This window comes from Chelonia mydas, chromosome 10 (genome assembly GCF_015237465.2).
Source record: "Chelonia mydas isolate rCheMyd1 chromosome 10, rCheMyd1.pri.v2, whole genome shotgun sequence".
Lineage (NCBI taxonomy): Eukaryota > Metazoa > Chordata > Testudines > Cheloniidae > Chelonia > Chelonia mydas.
The window spans coordinates 64,834,179-64,861,586 of record NC_051250.2 but is presented as its reverse complement, the minus strand read 5'-3'; the positions used below and the strand labels follow the sequence as shown (position 1 = coordinate 64,861,586).

At 38.7% G+C, this 27,408-nt stretch overlaps 1 protein-coding gene across 4 annotated transcripts in view; it reads right to left on the bottom strand.

Moving 5' to 3' along the window:
- Positions 1-3,139: 3,139 nt before the first annotated feature.
- SPPL2A (signal peptide peptidase like 2A) overlaps positions 3,140-27,408 on the bottom strand; it is a 48,909-nt gene continuing 24,640 nt past the window's right edge. Inside the window, exons 7-17 of one of the 4 annotated variants that reach the window (XM_037911624.2) lie at positions 21,678-21,774; positions 20,592-20,693; positions 18,415-18,496; positions 18,030-18,104; positions 16,856-16,912; positions 16,611-16,664; positions 16,079-16,178; positions 14,719-14,796; positions 14,203-14,363; positions 12,067-12,100; positions 3,140-5,767 (exon numbers count right to left, since the gene is read on the bottom strand). In XM_037911624.2, the coding sequence (XP_037767552.1) occupies positions 5,736-5,767; positions 12,067-12,100; positions 14,203-14,363; positions 14,719-14,796; positions 16,079-16,178; positions 16,611-16,664; positions 16,856-16,912; positions 18,030-18,104; positions 18,415-18,496; positions 20,592-20,693; positions 21,678-21,774 (872 nt within the window). In that variant the 3' untranslated portion in view covers positions 3,140-5,735. The remainder of the gene's footprint in view (positions 5,768-12,066; positions 12,101-14,202; positions 14,364-14,718; positions 14,797-16,078; positions 16,179-16,610; positions 16,665-16,855; positions 16,913-18,029; positions 18,105-18,414; positions 18,497-20,591; positions 20,694-21,677; positions 21,775-27,408) is intronic. The other 3 variants (XM_037911623.2, XM_037911626.2, XM_037911625.2) reach the window with 3 other exon arrangements.

Sequence of the window (27,408 nt, the reverse complement as noted above, 5' to 3'; positions counted from 1 at the left end):
GGATCCTTCAGCTAAGGGCACTGAAGTCTCTGGGAACTGACTACAGATGAGAAACCTGCTTAGACAAAGACTGTAACTTTCTGAAGTTAAGTTTTGTTTTATCTGTAACCTTTCATCTCTTTCACTCTTATTTGAAATCACTTAACCCTATTTCTTAGTTAATAAACTTACTGTTTTATTACAAAGCCATCTCAGTGCTGCCATCTTGAAATGTAAGTCTTCAGATAACTTAACAGCCTGTTGTGTGCTCTGTCTCTTTGGAGGCAGCAAACTTAACTTCTGAGTGTCCAGTGAGCAGGACTGGACACTGCAGAAAGATGTCTCTGAGGAACTTGGGGAGTGGGATTCACTCAGTGCTATCTGGCAGAATTCAGAAGAGTTTGCTGACAAGGCAGGCAAGCTGGTGGTTCAGGAACCTGACACATAACTTAGCAGCAGCCAAGCTCACTCTTGCTGAGGCAAAGTAGTAATACAGTGGCTCACAATTCTGGGTGACTTGAGCAAGCCGTCACAGCATCTCAGCCAATTTTGAGTTATCTGCACCCTGTTTTTTTCTCTCATCACATAATAAGCTCTAAAAAATGAGTTGTTTGTTCCCATCTCCCTATTACATGGGTAAGACAGATGTTTCTGGAAGAGGCAGGCCTGAGCAACAAAGCTGGGATATACATTTCGCCTAAGTTCAGCCATATTCTGATTCAGCTTATGCTAGAGATAAAGGCCAGCTGCAAAGGTTTGCCGTGAATCCAAACTGCCCCAAAGTTTGGAAGGTTTGCCTCTGGGGTTTCAGGTCAGGTGCAGCATTAGTTAATGATCAGACCTAATCTGAATACATGAATTACAGCCCAACAATGAGGATTTCACAATTCTGTAAAAATCTATGAATGAGACAGTATTAGTTATTAAAGTTCAAAAGTTACTCTGGGTATGAAATATTGTTAAATTCTGCTTCCCATCTGACTTTAATTTCCATAGTTGTTGACTAGACTACTGTTCTGAGTCAGTTGTATAGATTTTCAACACAGCAATAGCAAGGTTATGTAGGGCAATAATGGGAAAACACATTTGATCTTTAGTTCTGAATATGCCACACTGTGGTTAAGGTTGGAATTTGTAGACACCTGAATGAGAATAAAGAGACTGGGACATGGCGGTGATTCTGCACCCCATCCTGACATGCACATGGGCCGGGCCTGCCCCAGAAACACCCCGAGCCCCCTCCAAGCCAGCACACTAAGATAGCAAGCAAGAGGGACAGAGGCTCCTACTCACACCCAGCCCTAGCCCCATATCCAGCTATGAAGCAGCCAGGCTCAGCCCAGCAGGATCTAAGTGTGGAGGGGCTTAGTGTGGGGCAATCTGGGTACAAGTGGCTTGGTGTGGGGGCAGAAATCTGGATGCACACAGGCTTGTCTGGGGGTTCCAGGTGCAGGGGGAATGGGACTCTGTGGTGGGGTCTAGGTAAAGGTGGTTAGGGCTCCGCAGGGGGATTTGGTGGGGGAGGAGAGAGTCTAGGGCAAGGAAGGGTGAGGCTCAGTGGTGGGGGGAGATGTCTGGGCATGGGTGGGGGATCTGGATGCAAGAGAACAGCTTTGCCACGGTGATTTACCTCTCCACAATGGCTGCTCTGGGTGCCCAAAACAATGCACCACCTTGCTGGGGAGGGGCATGCTCACTCTTGTGGCTTCCCTTTGCTTCCCCATCAGAAGTAATTTTTCTATGGGGAAGCAAAGACATTTGAGGGAGACATAAATTCTGCACGTGTGCAGTGGCACAGAATGCCCCCAGGAGTAAGCTGAGATCTGTAAAATCATGACTGGTGTGGAGAAAATAAATAAGGAAGTGTTATTTACTCCTCATAAACACAAGAACTAGGGGTCACCAAATAAAAATTAATAGGCAGCAAGTTTAAAAATAAAACAAAAAGGAAGTATTTCTTCACACAACACAGTCAACTTGTGGAACTCCTTGCCTGGAGTTTTTGAGAAAGTCAAGACTATAACAGGGCTCAAAAAAGAACTAGATAAATTCATGGAGGATAGGTCCATAAATGGCTATTAGCCAGGATGGGCAGCGATAGTGGCGCTAGCCTCTGTTTGCCAGAAACTGGGAACGAGAGACAGGGAATGGATCACTTCATTACTTGTTCATTCCCTCTAGGGCACTTGTCATTGGCTACTGTCAGAAGACAGGATACTGGACTAGATGGACCTTTGATCTGACTCAGTACGGCCATTCTTACGTTCTTTCTTCTCTGGTAATTAACTTTTCAGGGTGAACTATATTCTTAGAACTATGCAAACCACTCTCATCAGATGAAGTCCTCTGTGACACATGTAAAGCCATTACCATCAAAAGAGTTGCAAAGGTGTAATGGATTAGAAATTTGTAAGTTACTGTAGTGGACTACACTAGAATACAGAGGGACTTCCCTATAGCTAGATTGGAAAAGTATAGTAGTTAAAATATAGGGTTTGATTCTGCAAATGCTACCAGGCACAGTACTTGTCATGAGTAGTCCCACTAAATCATGCCCCTGAAAGCTACACAGCAAGTGTTTGCTGGACTCTTAGTATTGCCAATAAAGTAAATGGATTTGACTCAGAATTCACACAGAGGAGACCAGACTTGATGAGTACCTCCCCTAAATAAGAAGGTGCTATTTTAAAACAAGGCAGTTCCTTTTCAAAATAGAATTGTACTTTAAGAGGCTTTAGACAGTGGATAAAGTTTTCAGATGTGTCTAACTGACTTAAAAGCCTTGGGCTTGTCTTCACATATAGCGCTACAGCTCTGCTGCCGTAGCACATAAGCGAAGATGCTTCTATACCAACAGGAGACCTTCACCCATCAGCATAGTTAATCCACCTCCCCCAAAGGCAGTACCTATGTCAAGGGGAGACGCTCTCCTGCCAACATAGCACTGTCTATATGGAGGGATAGGTTGGTATATTGGATTTTTCACACCCCAGACCGATGCACTTTTATGTAGATATAGTTCTGCAGTGTAGACCCATGAGACTTAGGTTCCCAAGTTACTGGTGCACTTTTGAAAATTTAACCATGTATCACTATTAATATGGTCAATAGTACTAGTTTTTTTTAAAAAAAGACACAAAGCACAAAGCAATTACTCAAATTACTTTTTAAAAGACAATTTATTAAAAACATTCTTAATGTGATCATTTAAAAATTGCCCGGGAGGGGGCTGTTGTCAGTATTCATACAATGAAAAAAGTTAAAAGTACAATTTTATATTAAGTAATGCTAGTAAGGCTCTTAGTGTAAAGAAAAGCCCAATTGAAAGTATTAAACCACCAAAACTTCTTAAAACAAATTGAAAATACACGTCCTCTTGAACTATTCATAAAATACGTTTCAGTAGTCGACACTAACCACTTACGTACATTAAACTTTAATCTTATTGATATTTTCCCTAAATCAAGCACAAGCATTCAAAGAAAAAAAATGGTTAGTTTACATCCCATCAAACTGCAGCGTGTGAGAGAAACCTCAGAACAGTAATTAGGCCTTGAGCAATACAGACTTCTCAGAGCAAGCTGCTGAACACATTGTTAAAAAAGCTGCCAAACAGCTCCTTAATTTACACTAGATTGGTTATCAACTAGTTTGGAAGTTTAATAAGAAAATTAGAGATAGATTCCTCCAGAGGGAAAAAACACAGGATAATTTTACATGAGTTTATGAAGCCTTTAAAGTTTGAAAGTCCAGCAAAATGCCAAGTTTTGATCTCTTAATTGCTTATGAAATTTTGAGATACTTCTCCCTCATTACTACTCCATTTTGACTGAGGTTGGGCATGTCAGAGCTAAAATTTCACTACAGCAATTTGCAGTCGGCACTAGAAATAGAAAGTAATTTAAAGGAGAAAAAAAGGACTTCTTACCTTATTTTTCTGTAGAGAATTTTTTAATCTGATGTCAGATTACCTCAACATTTACTGTAATGCTATTAAGCACTGAGGTATTTCCAGTGCCTGAAATTGATTGTAATGACTAGAGTCTACTGAAGAGGTATCGGAGAATTGATAATGGAATGGGACAGCATTTCGCCTTGATGTAGCCTGGGTACATTTAGCTCAGGATAGTATGAAGTGACCACTACCACCGTCTGAAAGTGGTTTTGTGGCCATGGTTGTTTCAGTGCAGTTACAACCAAATAAAGCAGCTAAATCACCCACATCAGCTGGCATCCTTATGGTCAGTCTCTACAGAAAGGTCAATGATTGACTGAGTTGTGGAGAGTAAGTGGGATGGTTGAATCACTTAAGTGAGATGTTACAGGGAAGCCTACATTGCCATTGCTCATGTTGTGTCTGCTGTTGAATTGCAGTTTCCAGGGCTCTCACTCTGGCACTTACTGTAAGAACTTAATTCACTTATAGAAAAGGAAGAAGATTTGCATTTAAATGCTACCTGAAATTAGCAGTGGGTGAACTTCAGTGGTTCGCAGTTGTAGGCTTCTGCAAGTCTCTTTGGTCAAAAAGTGTTAGCATAACTGCTGTTGTCATATTATGGGCCTAATCCCTTGGTATCTCCTCCATTTGCAGTTTCCACAAGAAAATCAAGTGTTCACAAAATCAGACTCTCCTAAATGTGGATTTAAGTCACTGTCCTTTTTAATATTTTTAGAACATTTCAATAAAACAAAACAGAAATTAAGATTAAGTGACAAATTAAACACATGCTTTGGCCTTAACATAGGAAGGATTACTGCTACTTATTTTGTACAGTATCAACTACAAATAATTCTTAAAACTTCCTCTCCAAACTTCAGGACTGGATGGGTACAGATCTGGAGGATTCTTCTCCCTCTATAGGGGCCTGATCCTACACCCATTGAAGTCTATGGATGCAGGATCAAGGCCTGGGGTTCTAGGGCAAGTTGCCAGGCCAGAGATTCAAGGCAGTCAAGAATTCCAGAGATTTTTTTTTCCTAGTTAAAGAAATTCTAAGAAAGAACAAACTGGAAGTTTGGGTTTTGCTGTTCTCTTGGTTGTTAGCGTGTATTTAGATTTCTAGGTAATTGGATAAAGAAACCAAAGCATCAAGTTTAGTTTATATTATATATTGTAGTTCTATTTTCACTGCTGACTGACAGAAGGGCCAATGTGGGGCAGAAAATAAAAGCATGTTGAGTTGCACCATATCCACCTTTATGGCTTATGTCATGTAGTTTAATATACAGACCTAAATCAGTCAGACAGTTGCACGACTATTTATAATCTCATTAACACAATCTCTGCATTCGAAACTTTGAGAGAAGTCCTGTGAAGGGCACTTCTAATTCCTAGTAGTGGAAGCCAACCAATTTTAAACAGATATCAGTCAGAAAGTCACTTTATGACCAGTGGAGATGGGGGCAAGATATACTTGTATAAAAATATATTGTATATAACATGTTTAGAAAATTGCATAGACAATATTTTTATTTAAAAGTGATATAAGGCACAGTTTTACTAAATATATTGTCTGTTAAAAAAGCAAATCTATTTTAATCTCTTCGACATAATGTAATTAATAGTACCCTTTCCATAAAAATATGTGCAAGTGTAAAAAAAATTTTCATTTGGAACATGAAATACTCTAGTGTAAATGTTAAATCAGTCAATTTTCTAAAGTTTATTTGTATAAAATCTGACCACCACTATTTTAGATCACAATCTTCGGTGTTATTGTTCTCCGGACTGTTCACTGGCGGTTGTAGTGCTTTCTTCATTCGCTGTATAATCTAGATGTTCCATCATCTAGGCAGAAACAAGATTATTATTTTTAAAATATAAACTTCTTATTGGTCCAAACTTTTCATTTAGTTAAGAGAAATTTAATTAAGTAAGGATTAGAGTGGAATTAAGCAGCATATAGTGAGGAAATTCTCTGCACAAGACTGAAAAGGAAATATCCAAGCTTATTTTAATTAATTAACACTTTGCACCATGACAATGCTTTTCATTTAAGGATCTCAAAGCGCTCTACAAGAAATTAATTAAAAGCTTCAGAACACCCCTACGAGGGAGGGAAACATCCATTAAAAAAAAACTGACAGTTGCATAAGCAGACCAGGGAAGCGAAGCAACTTGTTCAAGGTGTCACAGTCACTGGAAGAACTGGAAATAGAATTCAAGCATCTCATTTAATATTTAAACTTTGGAAAATCCTTTCTGAAGAGAGAGTTAGACTCTGGCTTCACTGCAAATAAATACAATTTACAACTATGGTATGTAATCTAATCATTTAAATCAGCTTTTGTACCAGATGAGTGGAGGATAGCTAATGTGACACCAATTTTTTAAAAAGGCTCCAGACAATGCAAAATTACTCAAGATAGTTAAGTCCAAAGTAGACTGCAAAGAGTTACAAAGGTATCTCACAAAACTGGGTGACTGGGCAACAAAATGGCAGATGAAATTCAGTGTTGATAAATGCAAAGTAATGCACATTGGAAAACAATCTGAAATATACATACAAAATGATGGGGTCTAAATGAGCTGTTACCACTTGAGAAAGATCTTGGAGTCATTGTGGATAGTTCTCTGAAAACATCCACTCAATATGCAGTGGCAGTCAAAAAAGCTAACAGAATATTAGGAACCATTAGGAAAGGGATAGATAAGACAGAAAATATCATAATGCCTCTATATAAATCTATGGTACATCTTCAATGCTGCCTGCAGATCTGGTTGCCTCATCTCAAAAAAGATATATTGGAATTGGAAAAGGTACAGAGAAGGGCAACTAAAATGATTAGGGGTATGGAACAGCTTCCTTATCAGGAGAGATTAAAAAGAATGGGACTTTTCAGCTTGGAAAAGAGACAACTAAGGGGGGATATGATATAGGTCTACACAATTGTGCTGGGTGTAGAGAAAGTGAATAAGGAAATGTTATTTACTCCTGCACATAACGCAAGAACTAGGGGTCGCCCAATGAAATTAATAGGCAGCAGGTTTAAAAACAAACAAAAGGAAGTATTTCTTCATACAACACACAATCAACCTGTGGAGCTCTTTGCCAGGGGATGTTGTGAAGGCCAAAACTATAACAGGGTTCAAAAAAGAACTAGATAAGTTCCTGGAAGATAGGTCCATTAATGGCTATTAGCCAGGATGGGCAGGGATGAAAACTGAGTGTCCCTAGTGTTTGCCAGAAGCTGGGAATGGATGGCGGGGAGGATCACTTGATGATTGCCTGTTCTGTTCATTCCCTCTGAAGCACCTGGCATTGACCTCTGTCGGAAGACAGGATACTGGGCTAGATGGACCATTGGTCTGACCTAGTACACCCTTTCTTATGGTCTTACATTGTTCTACCATTCTAACTATACTGCTTACACACTACTTGTCATCCATAGCCAACCCTTGCCTGTTTTTGAATCCTTTGTACAATTCTTCAGCTTTACAACCAACAAGTCTCTTACCTACAGAAAACGATTACATAAACATAATTATGGTTCATATTTGTCAAGCCTAGAGGTGATTAAGATCACCCATGTATTTAGGTACTGGGGAAAAAAAAAAATTACTGATTTAATTCAAAATCCACAGATTTCTGTTTTGTGATGAAAATTAATGTTCAAATTGGGACGTTAAAAAGCAAAGCTGGATTTTTTGTTGCCATTTCCATTGATAAGTAATAAGCAAGGCATAACAAAGGTATAATTCCATTTTTAGTTGTACCTGTAACATGCACATACATACACTCAGGGTGAAATCCTGACTCACTGAAATCAGTGGAAAATTTCTCACCGACTTCAGCAGAGCCAGGATTTCACCTTTGCAATCTGATCTGAAAAGACACATCAAGAGCTTTCTGCGATTCTACAGATGCAAAATCCAGTGTTCTGACAAATCACCCAAAGCCAAAGCCCCTCCTAGGCGTGTCTACACAAATTAAGCATTGGAATCTATGTTCAGAATGGTGAAAATTTTTTTTTACATGTCTTTCATCAGAAGTCAAATCAAGCACTACCACATCACTCTGCTAATGATGCATACCCTCCTCTATCCCAGTTAGTCTGAGATCATATATGCAACACCGAGTTGGAAAAGAACTTATTAACTGTTTAAAAAAATCCTGCTAAACAAGCCAGTGTTAATTATGGGACCAATTCAAAATCCACTGAAGTCAATGGGAGCCTTTTCAATGACATCAGGTGGTTTGGGATTAGGCACATATTAACAATAGTGACGTAGCTGATGTATATATATTATACACACACACACACGCACACCTCCCCTCACATCTGCCAAGATCCAAATGCCAGATACAGAATGAATGGGAGTATTGCAGATTGCTTAAAATGACAGGCAATTTCTTCAGAATAAATGTTCTATAAACTCCGTTTCAGGATCCTGTATTTCTTATATACTATATGTATGATGTGGTATAAAAATGTTTTGCCTCATGTTTTCAGGATGGCTGCACTACTCATGACCATGTATTTTGTATGTTTTTTTTTAATAGAAACTATTTTTGAAATGTTTTGGTTAACTGAACAATGGTTACTTAAGCTCTTTTTCAAATCCCTTCCAATCTGTAAATAAGGGTGTTGAAGTTACCATGGATCCCCTAATGAGCAGACACTGGGGGAAGAAACAAATGATAAATATATTTGAGAAACATAAGCTACCTAATAGAGCTTTTCCATATGTAAGTGTGACAGTTTTACGGTCCAATACCACAGGATCCTCTCAAGCCAGAGGCAAGTGCTGAGTCCAACACTGAAAAGCGGAGACTCTCCCATTTATAGTGACACAAAGCTCCTATTTCTACCACAACAGGCAATGAGATACTTAACCCAAGATGTTACGGTCCTGGGTCACAACACTTGTTTCTAGCTCTGAAAGGCCCTAAGATATCAAACCTTAAGATAGTGACATTTTTGTACATGGAAAAACTCAATTAGGTAGTTTTTAAAATGTGTTATAATTTTCTTCTGTTTTGGGGGTTTGTGCAGTAACTCAGGAAACCTGGCTTTAATAGGTGGAAAGTTAAAGTGCCAACTTAAAAGTATGACAGAATTATTTTAGAGATTTTGTCTGATGTGGCAGATACAGAATACTTAATAGTATGGTGTAGTATAAAGGTTTTTCTGGCACCTGTTTCAGATGACCAGCTAACTTGCCTGTGAACAAGTCAGTCATCCCGAACGCAAACCAATTAAAAAATCCCCCCAACCTTATAAAATGTACATGTAGACATGCACACCATAATGCTAACGTCTGATGTTATAAGAAAATACCGCTAGTTAATCAAATCTGTAGTTTGCAATTATGACCTTGTGTGATTTAAGTTACAGAACTAATAGAATGCATACATTGTGCAACATGTCATGTTATTCATATACTGTACTTGTTTGTCAATATCCAGTATAACAGACAGATGGGTGAGGAAGGGCTCACCACACAAGCCAATGACTTATGTTTACAGGCTGGGAAAAATTTGGAGAGAGAAAAACAATGATCTCCTAAGTCTCTCAGACATTATACAGTTAATATTGCATTTTTTTTTCTCCAGTGGGAGAAGTTTTACTTTAAAAACACCAAGAACAATTTTATAGGCTCCTCTAATACAAGCGCAGTAAAACAGGTTATGGAAAAATATTTGGATTAAATCAATAATTGGTGATAAATATCAGACCAAAAAAAAAAAAAACCCCACATTTTCCATTTAGCTACACCTGTGAAACATAAGCAATCCAAAAGCCCAACTCATTTTTTAAAAAGCTATGCAACCTTACACAGAATTGCTGCATACTTAAAAAATGAACAATTTACTTTTCCAAGTAAATCATGTATTTTAGTGAGTCATGAAAGCTTCTCCTGTGTGCAATGATTCATTACAATTCCCAGCAGACTACACCTTAAAAGGTCAGAAGCTGAAAGTAGGGTTGCATCATTGTGACCTGTGAGATGTATGCTGACATGCTCATTTCTAAGACTTGAGCCTCAAAAAACTATCTCAATGTAACCTCAAGAATTCCACAGGAGAGGTTGAAAATTCATGCTGATAACACTGTCCAAAAAATAAGAACATGTACTCTTGTGTCAGAGTGAAGGGCGGAGGAAAGAGGGCGAAGTGAGTGAGTTTAAGGTTAGAAATCCAGACTGCCCATCCCATTTTAATTTGCATTTTAAGACTCCCACCTAGTTACTAAACACACACAGTTTAACAATACAAGTAATCTTGGATTTGTAGCATTCAGCTGACTCTTTACTTCTGTGAAATTTGATCTGATTATTAATGTTGCTTAAGCAAGTTCTGTATTTAATTTCCTGTTTCTCTTTTCAGAGGAGAGGAAGATAGATCAGGGTTCAAAACACCATATTTGCCCAATAGTGTGCAGTCCCCCTTCAGAGTTAGTTCAGACTACTAGCAAATAAAAATTAGGATGTTTTTACAAAGCATAATGATGAGCGGAGACTGTGGATAGTATTCCAGTACAAGACCACTACATCTGCATTCTAAAAGTCTCCATGAAATTTGATTGGAAAATGTATATTGCTCACACACTGTAATCCTTCTCAAAATGATAAACACAAAAAAAGTAAACAGAGGAAAAGCAATTAATTTACATTATGTAGTCAGGCATGCATTTTTAGCATTATATTTGGAATTATGGCCAAAGTGATTACCATTAATGTTAATAGCCAAGAGCTGTATGTGTGTGAAGTAGCATGTTATTCCAGATACTGCACACTTAGGGTATGTCTTCACTACCTGCTGGATCGGCGGGCAGCGATCAATCCAGCAGGGATTGATTTATTGCAGCTAGGCTAGACGCAATAAATCAATCCCCGAGCGCGCTCCCATCAACTCCTGTAACTCCAGCGTCACGAGAGGCGCAGGCAGAGTCGACGGAGTAGCGGCAGCAGTGGACTCACTGTGGTGAAGACACCACGGTAAGTCGATCTAAGTATGTCAACTTCAGCTACGTTATTCATGTAGCTGAAGTTGCGTAATCTTAGATCGATCCCCACCCCCCAGTGTAGACCAGGGTGAAGATACTCATCTCAGGCTTTGGAATAAAACTGCTTAATCATCCTCCTGTAAGCTTTGAAAAGATGTGTAACAAATAAGAGGCAGGGTACTGTGCTGAACCATGGTCATCACAGGATCCAAGACAGTCAAGAAAGGCAGCACAATATATGGCTGGACATGGAAGCTCTTACCTAGTAATGACTATGAGAGAATATTCACACACAGACAGTAGTATACAAGAATTATATGAGGCACTGAGCCAGATGGAAATATCTGTGGGGTATCATACAGGTAAGGATAGCAAGCAGTGTAATCAAACACCAATCCAGTGACTCTCATGGCATCCATGGAGATCTGGTGTATTGAGTAGTAGTGAGGTACACAAGGCCTCTCCACCACTCTTATGAAACATGCTTCCACTTGCTCTCAGCCTGCATGTGCCCTGAATTTAGACTAAGTTTAACAATACTCTCAGGAAAAATGTGATACCTAGAGAGCAGAATAACTCTCGTAATATGTCTTCAATTTTACATGTTAGAATTTTTAAAACATTCTCACCCTCTGTCAAAAAAGGGCATACTTTAATTTTTGACAAAGGATGGGGGTTGTTAGGGGAAAGACAACAGAAGGACATCCTTCAGTTAGTTCCATGACATGTTTTTATTTCTGTGAAAATGTAGTGGAAAGTGGCTGCTGCCGCTGCCATTACCCTACCTGAGTGAAAAGGTAGCTAAGTTACTGAAGAAAATGTGTACAATTTGTTTTTTGGTTGTTGTTTTTTGGAGGGGGGGGCAGACTCTGTCCTTTAGTAATACTCATTTTTGATACAGTTATTACCAGTAGTTTGCCTAATTATTCAAATTCCACATTAAGGCTGAAATCTTCATGACTCTTATACTTCTTAAAGTATATAATCAGAAGTTCTCATCTGCCTTATATTTTAAATGAATTATATCCAAAAATGGAAGGAAAGCAGGTGGAAAAAAAGACTGAAAAAAAGAAAGCAAAAGAAAAGAACGGATGAGCAGGTTAATACAAATTTCACTAAAAGAAGACTATATCACACCTTGTAGCAAAGGCGTCCTGGAGGAGTCCAACACCTAAATGAAATTCACTCCATTATTACAGTCATATACAACAGGAATGTTTCAAGACAAAACTAACAACAAAAGAATTATTTAGTGATAACAGCATCTAGAAAACCAGAGCTATTGTGTCAAATGACTAAGTCTAGCTTACATTAATGACAAGATATTAGGCATCTTCAAAGGTGATTTTCTCAGTGTGGGCGAATCCTCACAGGCATAAAGCGTGTGCAGCAGGTACATCAAGGGTCCCCATCCAGCCCAGTAAGGACTGCTCCAGCTAATGAATTCCAGTGCTATTTCAGCCCCCAGAGGCCTCAAGTTTACTCGAAAGGTGGCTGAAAACACACCTTTCCTCCAGCTGCACTGAGCATTAGTGACTGAAGATTTGGCCCCAATATATTTTTTAAAAAATAAAAAGGTATGTAAAGAAACCATTTCTAGTTCAAAATACAGAATATGCATATACTGCAGGAAGTTAAACTATGTAATAAAGATCTGAGCTATATATAGGATTCTCTGAATCTGAAGATGCATTGAATAAGATCCTCTTAAAAATATAAATTGGGTGAAATAAAGGCAAAGAAATCCTAAAACTATACGGAAGAAATTGAGTAAGTGTCTCATTAAGATCACACAGAATGTTTAAATCTCAGCCAGATCTCCAATATGTAAATAAATTTGTGTGTGCGCGCCAAACTTTGACCCAATAACAGGGCCAAGTTCAGAGCAGTTTTAATCCTAAAAACAAACAAACAAACCAACCCCACCATTGAAAAAGTACATAAAATAACTACTATGGCAACATAAACCTTCCAAGTATGAATTTTGTTAGAGGAAGTGTGAGGAAAATTTTTGGTAGCTAAAAAACTAGAAGTTTTTAGACCAAACCTACTAACAACTTAAGTGAGGAACATTATATTGTTCTCTCTGAATGAAGTTAACTATAACTCTCTACTCCCAGAGGCAGCAGACAGGCAATGTAGAGAGGTTACCTCCATGCCATGTCAGCTCTACACCTGGATGAGTGTCATCCTATATTATATATTAGCAAAAAAAAATTCTTCCCGCTTTCCTTAACACAGCTATCTGAAAGTCAGTTAGTAAGAGCAATTTCTCTCAACATAAATCAATTGTTCTTGAAAATAGCGGTCCATATTCTGGCCAGAGCTACCACACAACCCCGTGGAAGGAGATACAAAGATGGCTTTAAGGCACCTTTAAATTCTCCCAGTATTCTTGGATTGTCCTACTGCTGAGCCAGTTCCCAAAATAAATCAGAGTAACATCAAAGCTCTTTTTACATATGCTAGCTACCAACAGCTCCCAAGAGATTGCAGGGACACAGAGATGCTCTCTCTGTTACCCCTTTCCATGGGCCTGGTGCCTTGTGCCAGCAGCCAAGAGGTGAATGGCATATGAGCCACTATAATTCTCACCACCCAAGAAAGAATCAATTTAGGCAGGGGAAATCCTCAAAGTGTCAGTTTACAACTGCTTTGTGCTGACACAGTGAGACAAGATTTTGATTGTAATTGATATTTCTAAACCCCCCCCCGTCACAAATGGTCACTTTGTTGCAGAATGGCATTTGTGATCATGACAGCATAAGACCAATGCAGAAAACATTAGATATTAGTTTCTAAACTAATGTTAATGTGTGTCCAATTTTTTTTTTTAAAAGTGTATTCTAATACAAAACTATTGCAGACTGGAAACTGGTTTCCAATTTAACATTTAGGTGCCATATTCAGTGTTCCAAATGATAGTATCTTTGAGCCATCATCTTGATGCAAAGTGTTGAAAATAATACACATTCTGGCACAACTCCTATTGTATTCATGTGAAAAATGTCATCTGTTTTGATTTTTCATATTACTGGACTGAGCCAAATATCTGTATTTTCCTTTAAATCTTGTTCTATCAAGTTGACTTATAGACTAAAATATACTTAGCTTCTACAAAAGGCTTTTTCTGTTAATTAAAGAAATGCAATAAGCACCACTAATACAGATGTAAAGTGACTGGCTACTAATATATTACCACATACTTATTCAAGGAAGAATACACACAAAGTTACAAAACTGTTTTGACAGTTTTGAATGTATTCTACTTACCTGATAGCTGCTACCTTGCCAAAACTTCTTCATCTCCTTGCGTCTCCAGGCAACAAGTGAGCTGGTAAGGAGTGTACATGGTACCAAATAGAGAAGAGCTGGTTGTCCCATCTTCATCAGTGCCAGAACAACAAAAGTCAACACCATGCCAACAGCATAAGCTATTAAAAAAAATTCAGGACAGCTACTGAATAGTATACAGCAGTACATAACTCAATGTATTACAGATATCCCTTGCATACAGGACTAATACTATAGCTATTACAGGATTTTCCATTTGTTTATGTAAATGTGCAAAAATAGTAATTTCAGTACACTTTAAATATTCATTGACATTTTCAAGAGTACTGATTTCTATAACGATGCAACTCAGAGACAGACAAGTAAAACAAAACTAGAGATTAAAATATTGGCAGTATTCACTTTTGTAAAATTGAAGAAAATGATCTAGTAATCTCACAAAAGCAGTTTACAGAAAAATACACTTTGCCAAAATACTGTATTAAAATTATTTACCTATGGTGCAGGAAACATAATATACAGAAGACGATCTTGTCTGAATATCAAATCTTCGACAATAGGCAACCAGGAGACCTAAAGATAGAACATGCAGAAAGTATTTATTGGAAGAAGTTTAAGTTGCCATAACATGAATTTACATTCATACTTCCCATTAGAGCAACAATATGGAAGAAAACAGTTACAATTTTATAGTTAAGTTAAATACCGTGGACAGCTAGAAGACAATTAGTTTTATTTAAGAAATCTTAGGCCAGGTCTATACTTAAACATACATCAAGATAGCTACTGTGCTCACGGGTGTGAAAAATCCACACCTGACTCACGTAGCTATGCCAACCTAACCCCAGAGTAGACAGAGTTAGTTCAACAGAAGCATTCTTCTGTTGACCTAGCTAGTGTTGCTCAGAAAACCCCCTTCCATCACTGTACTGAATCACAGTGGCATGGCTATGATGCTATAGCTATGCTGCTATAGCACCTGCAGTGTAGACATGGCTCTAGAATAAGCCTGTCTCTAAAGTCAATATCCCCATTTAAATGAGCTAATGTGCTTTCCACTTAATATAAGCGACAGATCTGCACAGTGGTAACAAACACCCAATACTTTGCACGTATGCAGTGCCTTCCATCAAAGACTCTCAACACACTTGAATTAAATTTTGCCTCAGGACAGTAGAGAAAAATTAACACTCATATTTTACAGATGAGAAAGTCAGACAGAGGTTAAGTGATTTCCCCAAGGTCTCAAAGAAAGTCCATGGCAGAGCCAGGTGCAGAACTCAGGTTTTCACAAGATAAGCCCTTCTAATCTTTTGTAAAGTGCTGTGAGATCTACTGATGGAGAGCTAATTATTATTACGATGTTGATTAAAATGCAAATATATTTTCTCTTTCTATAAACACTGTAGAAATAATTTTATGTAGTATAAATTGCTCTTTTAAAATGAGGATTTTGTATTGTACCATACATCATATAATTAGAAATTAAGTGATGATAATCCTTTGCCATGTTACATTTCCTGTAAAAACCAGCTTGATTTAAGATCACTGATCCTGATTATTAATGGCACTATATTCTACAAATACAAGTGCCATGAAAATATATATTTGTAAAACAATTATATATATAAAAGCAGATTGTTTTACAAATCTTAAAATACCAATTGTACTTAGACTACAGACGATTATAAAAATACAGATTGTTTTACAGTGCATGTACATAGATCAAAAGCTAGAAATCAGAATTAAACTCTGGAGCAGGCCTGAAATATAGAAAATCCACTTTGAAAATCAGGTTATTATGAAAAAGGTTCACAGATGTTTTTGGCAGCTATAAACAAAACTATTTCTTTACCTGGTACAATGATGTCCCCGAAACCCAGTAGTGAAAATGGCATTCCACATAACGCCAGTGCAGAGTATTCAAGTCTAGGTACCCTAATAACGACTGGTAACTGTAAAACAATATTTTTAAATCCCACATAAATCCAATCTAAATCGTATAATTTTTTTAAAGAAACATTAAAATGTTATTAGAACTACTTATTCATCTAGTTTCTGAAAAACATCAAATTAGGAAGAACCTGAATTAAGAAAACAGGAACCAACAAACTGAGTGTTTAAAATGTGATTTTAAGATTTAGAGTAGAAAAAAATGGATTTGCAATTTTACAGATCATATAAAGTGAAAAAAATTAAGAACAATGTAACCACAAACAATGGGAATATTAGATATGCATTGTTATCCTGACTATGAGCTACTGACGAACAATGATATCCAGGCCCTGAAGAGGAAAATTTTGAGAGTCAGGTTTTCCCCAAAAGAATAGCCTTTTCAGAGGATGCAATTTAAAGTCCAGTGAACATATCTGAAATACAATCCTTACTTTCTCATGGGGAGCTGAGCGTTCAGCAGGGCCTTCCACCAAGTTTCCATCATTCTAGGATCAAACCCAAGTCAACAGGTATTTAATACTTAAACAAAAGTAGCAAAAGCTGGCTATATTTTGTGAGAAATTATACCGAAAAGCTACTTGAATTTACTGACTTTCCATAGCTAATTCAGTTAGTGTAATATCCTGCACATATGTATTCACATTGCATTCATACTCCAGAAAAAGACTATTCATACCTTTTCACTGTTTCCAAAAGGACCAGCTGCAACTTCAATCATTATACTTTCCCCATTCTGAAATTTAAGGTTATTTTTAAATTAGTGAATTAATACTTATTTAAGTATATAGTGTAACACTTCAATATTACAGATAGAATTGCTGCTTGCACCTCAGTGTCCTATAATCATCTTAATGTACTACTGTATGAAGGATTATTTTGTCCAGGACATCATCCAGCAAACCCATTCAAAATGGAATGCCCTGATCCAAACCAGAAGCTGTTCAAATTCCAGTGAAGTGCACAGATTAATGAAGTAAAGATTTATGCTTTTGTTTTGTATTAAAAACACAGTCAGACCTAAACTGGCTACTATAGTTTGTTTTCTGATGAAAGCAGCTAAAGTTTTATTTAGCTGAAGAATCTGTCAGCAATCTACTCCTCTGCCATTGTATCCTTGTTCTTTCTACTTTGAAATGTGGGCACTTGCAAGTAATTTGTGCCATAGCACGTTAAAGAATCTGCGTTCTACAAAGCGCCAGAACCTCAACTGATACATAAGGGTCTGAAAGCAAAGGATGGGGTACAGTAATAAAAGTCAGAATTTAGACAGAATGCAGTAATAAAACTGAGAATTTGGAAAACAGCAGGCTGCTGTATGACACTGACAGCATTTATTAGAATGTCGACTATAGCAAGTAAAAACTGAGCAGGTTTTTGGGGGCTATAGCACAAAACAGATATACAATAATTTACTGTGAGATCAATTTTTGAAGGATTAATGACCATCCTGAGACTGGTTCCCTTCCCCTGCCATTATATCAATGCTCCTTACCTCCTATTTCTACTATAATCCCTTTGGATGTATCTACTGCTACTCATCCCCACCCCCTAGGCTGCATTTTGCTTGGATCCACCTTATTTTCGCTACATTGTTTCCATTCTTTCCCCTTTGTTTTGAAGTTTAAATTAATGAGACAAACATTCCTGTGCAACCCTTCATTTAGATGTTGGTAGACTGAGAAACTGAGGAGAAATTACTTAACAGACAAACTCTTGGGAGTAACAGACTTTGAGCATCTAGAATGGTAGCCATGTCCGGACAATATTTAAATGCATAAAATTCAATCCACAAAATATAAAATGCACCAGCAGGCATCCATACCACAAATCTATCAAAACTGTGGACCTACCTTGGTGATAAATGGAGTTATGAAGACGAAAAATACATCGTACAAAAGAAGAAGACCTAGAAGTATCACACATGACTGGCAAACAGAGAAGGAAACATTAAACACAAATTTTCAAAGACTGCATGATAATTCTCATTAATACATCAATCCTTACTAAATGCCTAGAAGTTACCTTTAATATTCTCTCATAAAATTTATGAAAACATTTTCTATTGGTAGTTTTAGTTTATGATTTATAAAAAGAACATTCTGGTGAGTCCTTTTGCTAACTTTAATGTTTTTGGAGAAAAGGAAACATTCTTTTTCATTCTTTAATTTACCTCCGGTTATTAGTATTTCTGCGTGCATACCAACATGCTTTATTTAGGTAAACTGTTTACTGTACCTTAAAGTTGGGCATTTTCAGTGTTTTAATAAAGTTTAGGCAGAAAGCAACTCCCAAGATATCTTGTAAAATCCAAGCCCACCTACAAATAAAAAATGAACCTTCTTTACATTTTATTTTTCTATATTTTCAGAGTACTGTAGGTTTGTTTGGTCTTGTTGGAAGAAAAGCCAAATTCTATAATCTTACAGCAAGATATTATAACAATGACTGAAGTCTAGTTTTTGTACCTACTTATTGATGTTCATTCATGGAGCACTGTCTTAACTTATGAAGTCACACTTCTAACTAAGTCTTTTATCTGCTATTGTAACAGATAATATTTAAGACTACTTTAATGGAAAAAGGAGCAAAAATATTCAAATTTTGTATATAGTCAGTTTCCTATTCACCATGTATAAGCAATCAGGCTTCCTTCCTGCAACTTCTTGGAAATGGGTAGGCTGCTGTGCCCATGCTGAGCCTCAGTGGAAATCTGCAGGGCTGCAGTAGTCAATTCACTCGAAAGAAGTTTCAGGATTGGAATCTTAGTAAGTTTCCCCAATTGTGTGGGGGAGAAGAAAGTTTTTTTTAAAAATGGGAAAATATGGTTGTAAGCCCCACAAAAATGGCCAGTGGAACTCAGGTACTAGTGCAGTACCCGAAACTACTTTGAACTTATTTTAAGAGTAGATTTCAAGTTCATGGTGTCCATTTAAGGGCCTGATCAGAAATGCCAAGTATCCCTAATTCCCACTGAGATCCCTTCAAGTTGAGGGTTCTTCAGCACCTTTCAAAAAGTGCTCATCACCTTGAAGCCCAATTTTTCACCTCAGAGCTGTATTTGAAAGCTGCTCCTGGAGCCTGCTACTGACAGGGATCTGCACCTTCACACCACCTCACTATTTCATGTTTCCACCACTGCATATGCAATCAGACAACTGCAGTTTTGCTGGTATGGGGAAAATACATAGTTTGTGTTACATTCATGCCAGCAGCTCAAGATAAATTGCTCTGCACAAATTATATCGTATTCTAAATTCACTTAGTGCATTATTTTTTAGTTATCAAGTTTTTTTCAGCATTTAAGCAACTTATGGAACATTAACAGAGTAATCTTAAATCATTGCAATGCCAGGAAGCTGAAGTACTGAGATCTATCTCCTTACTCATACCAAAATTAACTCAGGAATTCCTCATTTCCTTCCTCAATTAAGCCACTGGGAAAGCACTAATATGTAGAATTTGTCTTTATAAACTGCAGCACTGAGCTTATGTGTAAACAATCCATCCTGCAATATGAACATTAATTTTCAGTAAGTTAGCTGTTTGGAAGCAGTGTTAATGAAAACCTGGAGATTTATTTCAAGATAGCCCATTTACACATGAGCAACCTCCTCTGATAGAATTGTCAGACTCCCCTGACCAGCATGCTGTAGAGTACATCAACTGCACAGATGAACTGGATGGGAAGATTCTGATGAAACAGCTGCCACCACCCCTCACATATGTACACTCTCTTTTCCCCAAAAAAATCTCAGCCACAAAGACTAGTAGAGCTATACTTTGTGCCAACCCATGGTATGCCAGCTCTTTTAGCTTTGCTTCTTGAGGCTAATATTAGCCTTATATGTTGTTCTGCACAAGGCTTCAAGTCATCAGGGTCAAGAGATTTGTTTTTAGTTGAGAATGGTAGTGGAAGACTTATTAGCTTAGTCAGTCTTTTCCCAAACATGTTCCTGTTTTTGCATCCTTCTTTCTTCCTTTTTTCCTCCTTCTTTCAGTAGGTCAGGCTTGACAAAACACTGGCTGGGATGATTTAGTTGGGGATTGGTCCTGCTTTGAGCTGGGGGTTGGACTAGATGACCTCCTGAGGTCCCTTCCAACCCTGATATTCTATTATTTATTCTTCCATTAAGTAAGAAGGAATTATGTTTCCCCCTCACCACTATGAATTTATTTTATTAGTAACTACAAATAACCATATACACATGAATTGTATAGCTTTGTTTTAATGTTACCAGTTCTTTTCATTCATCTGTTTATTAAGTTTAGTAAAGTTTTATATACTTTTTAAAAACTAACAACAAAAACTTAGAAAGAACACTGTGCTGCAGGACTCTCTATGGATAGGGGATTTATACATTTGAGTTATTTTCATTACACCTTTCAACATTTTCTCCAAAATCATCACATACCTATCTTCATTTCGAAACACTGCCCAAACAACAGCTGTTGCTATGCAGAATCCAGCAAGAAAAATAAGTCTCACTTCAATATTTTTGTTGCAACATGAAATCCTAAAAAATGAAATGGCTAAATTAATTTGTCTTATATACAAAAAAGGCCTACAACACAACACAACACATAAAATTTACAGTTAAATTCAACAGAGGTGCTCACAAGCACTCCCTCTCTGAGGAGTCCTTCATTTTGAAACTCACTCTGCCCACTTGCTTCAGCAGAATCCAGATTTACTAACTTTGTAATCACACTGCAAATCTCTCAACAGCTCAGGAGAAAAGCAAAGGCACGGGTACCTATGGCAATCCAGGGCTTGTTTTGAATTTTAGATTTATGGGATAGGCACCCAAAACATAGCTTGCATGACTTTTGGTATATTATAGAAACGTGGAGAAATAGATATTTAACAGAACAGTGCAAATGAAGGACGGTTATGGCTTGAAATGTGCATGGAACATTTTTAATAGGTTAAAGAGAGAAAATTATAATTAAATGTAGTAAAAATGAGACTGGTGGAATAGGAAGAGTGTGCAATCAGGCAGACTCATTATTTACATGCCACACATGCAGTTCCATGCTCACCACTAATGCCACAGCATGTCTGAAAACAGATGAGTCCATATGACCGTAACACACAGCTTGAAAAATACATCTCAGACATTACAATTTAAACCCACCACTGCTACCAAGAAAGTATAGGCGTGTTTGTTCAGCCATGGGTTTTCAGCATCCCAGATTCTTTATGCTAGTATTCCTTGCTCAAACAGTAGTCCTAATGAAGTAAGTAAGGACTACTCAGGAACCACTACTTTAAAAAGTTTTGCATTTTTAGTTTTATTAAAGAGCCCCATCTTACCCCCTAGGCTCCCTTACTTTGTGTTATAAATCTAAAATATGGGATACTGTACATAAGCAGCTGAAAACTTAAAGCTTACAGTAGTTTTTCAAACCATCAGCACATTTCCTCCCAGGAGTTTTAGTAGCTACAGAAAAATATCCAAAACAAATAAACCATAACAAGGTAAAGAGATGTACAATACCTGCATTGCCCAAATGATATTTTTCTAATTAGTGCAGAAAGACAGTTGTACAGGCTCATTGCAGATGCCAAGCAGAAAACTGATATTATTACATACACTAGAAGAAAGAAAAACGAAAATAAATAAGTGACAAAATGTATGCAACACAAAGATGCTCTGGCAGGAAGGAGCCAAGAGCTAGGAAATACCTGTGACAACAGTAACAGAATAATGGCATTACTTATGCCTCTTTAAGTCAAGATTGTATCAATAGGTTTTCTGAAACAAAATACTGAAACTTGAAAGGTTTGTACCATGCTGTAAAAATTCCCGTCAACTAGAGACTTGAATTTTAATGTTTTAAACATTATTTTCAAAGGAAAGACAAAGTTCATGCTCACATGTGGTTTTCTTTGCACCAATGCCACTAAGAAACAGAACAATCCCTTCCTTGGGCCACAAGAGCCTAGATTTGTAAACCTTGTGTGCACACTCCAAGACTCAACTTTTCTCGCAGTCATTTAGGAAAGCTGGGATTTCACAGGTGGAGGGGCTGAGCATAGGCACCAACTCTGTGGGTGCTCCAGGGCTGGAGCACCCACAGAAAAAAAACACAGTGGGCGGGAGGGCCCTGCCAATCAGCTCCTCCCCATCACCCACAGCACCTCCCACCTGCTGCTTATCAGGTGCTCAGCAGCAGACACTGGAAGGGGAGGGTGGAGCATGCTCAGGGGTGGGGGGCAGGGGTGGAATATAGGTGGGGCTAGGGACAGAGCAGGGCTAGAGCATCCCCCAGGAAATCAGAAAGTTGGTGCCTCTGGAGCAGAGGACTGAAAATTATTCAGGTGGGCTCTTATGAGATAGTTAAATAGAGTGTCTTTAATTTCCTAGGAGTCTATCACTTGGAAAAAAAACCTGATGAACTAGAATATTGTACTAAAAATTGTGTGTTATTAATTCTGCGTTTCAAATTTTGAGAGGTCCCTAGAGTTTTGGAGAGGCAACAGAAAAACAGAAAAAGTGAACAAACAAATAAGACATGATAATTATTTGTCGTTACACTGTGTTTCCCAGTCAGTCTTATCCTACCCCAAATGAAGGGCTCATGCCTGTTACCATGGAAGTTAGTGGTGAAACTCCCACTTACTTGAACAGGAGCAGCTAAAAAAAGTTAGACTTTGATAGAAATGGATATTTCACAGACATGCCCAATAGATAGATTAAACACTAAAGGACCTATTATGCTCTACCTAGCCTGTGCCCCTATGAGCCCCTCAGTGCCCACTAGCAGAGGGCCAACTATACTGTAACTCATAACAGGCCTGACACACTCACTATCCCCAACATACCTTTTGGAAACATATTAGGATGGCAGTATCTTTTAAGATATCGTACGTAAACTGGTGATGCACTAGTCAGGAATTTCATTGCATGATGTATGTACGGGTTGTGTATAAACAATTATGTATGCGTCCTGGAAATATGTTCTTAAAACATATTTGAGAGGCAGTGCATAAAATAAGCCTGCCCTGGACAAAAGAATGGGGATTTACCGGTCTGATCGGCAGAGGATAATGAAAGTACATTTATATAGAACGTAAACAAAGCAATCAAGGTAAGCAGAAAACAGCTAAGTGAGCACGCTGGGGGACAGAAGCTCCACCCCCAGGAAGTCTTCCTTGCTCTTGAGACAAAGACAATGGACTTTGGGGAAATACAAGGGGGGCAAAAAGACATTTTAGTTTTCCATCACTTAGGGAACAAAGGGGACAGCATCCTATGATTCTGTGAAAACTGGCTCCTCCTGCCTGGGAAGGTAGAGATGCTGGTAACCTGAGGTAAGTAAAAAAAAACTGCATAGGCCAAGATTGTAACTTGCTAAAAATTTAATTTTAGTCCCTAGAAAGTGTGGTTTTTGTTTTGTTTGTAACCATACCTGTCTCTTTTACTCTTCCTTAGTATCGCTTAAATCTATGTTCTTTACCACTCAACCTATTCTTAGTTTTACATAAACTATAAACCTCAGTGCTGTTGTACTGAAGAAAGTGTGAATTTTCAGCTAAGTTAACAGGCAGATTTGTGCCCCATCTCTTTGGAGGCAGCAAATTTAATAATTTTGGAGAGGGAGATGTCTCTGGACAACTTAGGGTTCACTGATTGTTACCTTCAAGGCAATGTTTAGCCTGACAGAATCTCAAGGAATTTGCTGGCAAGGCAGACAGGCTGGAGTGTTAGGGAGCTGACAAGAGAGTTTAGCACAGCTCTCACTTGCTGAGGCAGGGGGTTAACACAGTGACTTCCACTTCTGGGTGTCCTGAGCAGAGCATCACAAAGCCATTGGTGTGTAGAATAAGGATTTACACAATAGGTTCCTCATGAGTCAGTTATATATAACCAGGCTTAATATGCAGATGGTTTTCCTCAAAAGACTATTTATACCAAAACACATTTATTAATCATGTAATTAATATATAATATATTTTTAGACAGTGTTATATGAACATAATTTATTCAAGCTTAAATGTGTGTTCTACTATGTACCTAAAAATAGTTTCCTCTATAAGTACCATAAAAAAGATCAAATACCAAAAAAAACCCTTCTTCCATTTAGACATCTCTGGTCCTTCACCTACAAGAATCGATGAACCTGTGCAACTTTACACACGAGTGAAAAATTCCCCAGGTGAATAACTGCTTGTGAATAGGTTCCATCGTTGTAACAGAAACCATTAAAATTCAAGTTAAGGCAGACACTCCCTCAGTACACCATCTTATTTGTTTGTTTTTCCTCCATGCCCAACAGATAATTAGAGCATTAGCATCTGATTTGCATTTCCTGGTTTTTTTAAACCATTTAGGCCACAACATGAACCTGCTGAAGGAGTTCACTCCAACTATTGGAAGGATGTCAAATAAAACCCTCAAGAATGCTATCTAAATTCAGATATGTGGAAGGAATTTACCAAACAACCCAGAAGCTTAGAATAAAGACAGACCCAGAAGCAACCTATATTAGGTATTTTTATGTAACAAGAACATTAAGGTAGCAAAGATATGCACTCAAGCAGTTAGGAAGTGCCAGAATTATTATGGTTGCATGAGCAACCTTAATTCAGCCTCCTTGTAGATAAGCATTATGATGCAGTCTTCAATTACACAAATTATAACATTTTTTCTACAGGACCCCTGCCTCATTCAGCACACAGGATGGACAGTGCTCTCTGAATGGATAGCTATTCAATATTCATTTTTATCCTCGCCATTTAATATACGATCCCATGTATTATTTACTGCACACCATCCAAACCCTGCACTGTATACAGAATTATTAGTTCCTTCATGGGTCTCTCTATGGTGCTTTCACCATATCATCTTTACACTCATTAATTTATTTTAATCTCCCTGTGAGGTGACGTGATACTACCATCCCCATTTTGCACATGGGGAGCGGAGGCTCAATCATCAACAGCCATTGCCCAGCAAGGCAATTACAGTTCAATGACTCACCTGCATAAGGTCACACCAGGGGAATTGCTCAGCCTTGCTTGGAGACTCAGCAATGCCCTCCAGACATGCCTGGACATGTGTTCTCCAAGCACATGGACTAACACAAGGGCCAACTTCTTGGCCTTTCTCCTTCCCCCACCTACGCTACAAGCAACAAGGACACTTAGAAACTGAAGACTCCAACAGAGGGGACTGGCCCAGGTTTCAAGAGTGAGATCTGTGTACTGTGAACTGCAATATCCAGTGGGGTGAGAAAAACTGATTAGACTGGGTAACATCTAGATTAATAGGATTGAGAGTTTAGATTGCCTGCTTATATTTTATTTTCTTTTGGTAACTAACTCTGACTTTTTGCCTATCACTTAATAATCTATCTTTCACAGTCAATAAATTTAACTGTTTATCTTTACCAATGAGTTTGCCTGACGTATTTGGTAAGGGCGTTTGCTTAGGTTTACAAAGGCTGGTGTATATCCACTTTCAATCGACAAAGTGGTGAACTAATTAATAAATCTGCACTGCTCATCTTGAGCAGTACAAGACGGTATATTCTTGAGGTTCAAAGCTGGGGGGATTTGGCTGGTGCCTCTGTGTGATTCATGAGTGGCGCTGGGAGCATTCATACAATCTAGCTCGGTGTGGGGTCCACATGTGGTTATGCTGAGTGATAACAGCGCCTGGAAGGGTTTGCTGCTTGTTACTAGCAAAGCATTGTGAGAGACAGCCCATGCTTGAGAGTTAAGGGAGCACAGTGGTCCCACAGCCCCAGGCTGCACCGTAGAGATCCCACCACACCTAGTACCTAATTTTTCCAAGTACTTTGCGTTTTTTAGTACTTAGTGTATTCAGAAGAGAACTCCCATGGACTTCTGTTGCAGTTGTGAATACTCAGTACTTCTGCAAATCAGATTGCAGGAGTCTCAAGTTGGCAACCCAGAAAATGAGGAACACATAGTGGCCACCTATGGAAATTCTGGGCAAGACCTTTCCCCAGCCCAGGAAGGATTAACGTCATGCCTGGAGTCTGTTTAGGCCTTTTATTCAGGACACCATTTACTGGGTGCACTGATGATCAGAAAACCACAAAACAAACAAATTCAACATAAATCCATCAGCTAACTTTCCCCTGACAAAGGGACTTTTTGCCAGATCATCTCTGCTCCTGGCAACCCTTCTTATAGGCCTGGGTAGTCCCCCTGCTCAAGGGTCTGACATAGGAGCCAATCTCCTTCCTATAGCTCCTCCAGCCCTTATAGGAATCAGGTGCTCATTAGGCAATCACCTAATCCCTTCCCAGCTGGGTCTGATAAATTCTTTCTATCAGGTCCAGATGCTGTTCAAGGGGCTCTGCCTAAGAACAGAGCTGGCTGGCCTCAGGTTCCTGGCTGTAAAAAGGGTAGACCACCCAGTTACAGTCAACATCACACAGAACTCTGTGGCAGAGGCAGGAATAAAATCAAGTTCTCCAAGGCAGCATTCAACTGCCTTAACAACCAGACCATCCTTTCTCTTCCTGCTACCCCTTCCAACTTCTGTAACAAATGAGGCAGGGATCCTGCAGACACCAGCTTCATTCACTACACAACCCACTGAATGAGGCAGGGAGAAAAATAGCAGGTGATCACGCAAAAGTTTCCTTACGATTGCATCATCTGGAAGATAATTATGTCATTGGCAGCATGTCCAACTTTGTCCAATTAGACCTGGTTTACTTAGGCCATTTGGCTCGACCACAAGACATCTGATGAAACTACAAATCCAAAGTGAGTTTAGATACAACTCATAAATGTAGGTAAGAAGTTGCTTCAAGTATTCAGCTACCATGTTCCCTCTACAACACGGATTGCAACCTTTGGCACATGACCCGCCAGGGTAAACCCCCTGGCGGGTCGGGCCGGTTTGTTTACCTGCTGCATCCACAGGTTCAGCCAATCGCAGCTTCCGCTGGCCACAGTTCGCCATTCCAGGCCAATGGGGGCTGCAGGAAGCAGCACCTAGCACATCCCTCAGCCCGCACCGCTTCCCGCAGCCCCCAATGGCCTGGGACAGCAAACCGTGGCCAGCGGAAGCTGCGATCAGCTGAACCTATGGACGCAGCAGGTAAACAAACCAGCCCAGCCTGCCAGGGGGCTTACCCTGGTGGGCCGCGTGCCAAAGGTTGCCGATCCCTGCTTTACAAGGATGAACAAGGGGCATTGTATGCTCTACTATTTTTTTTTTTTTTTTTTTTACTGTCAAGGCAAGG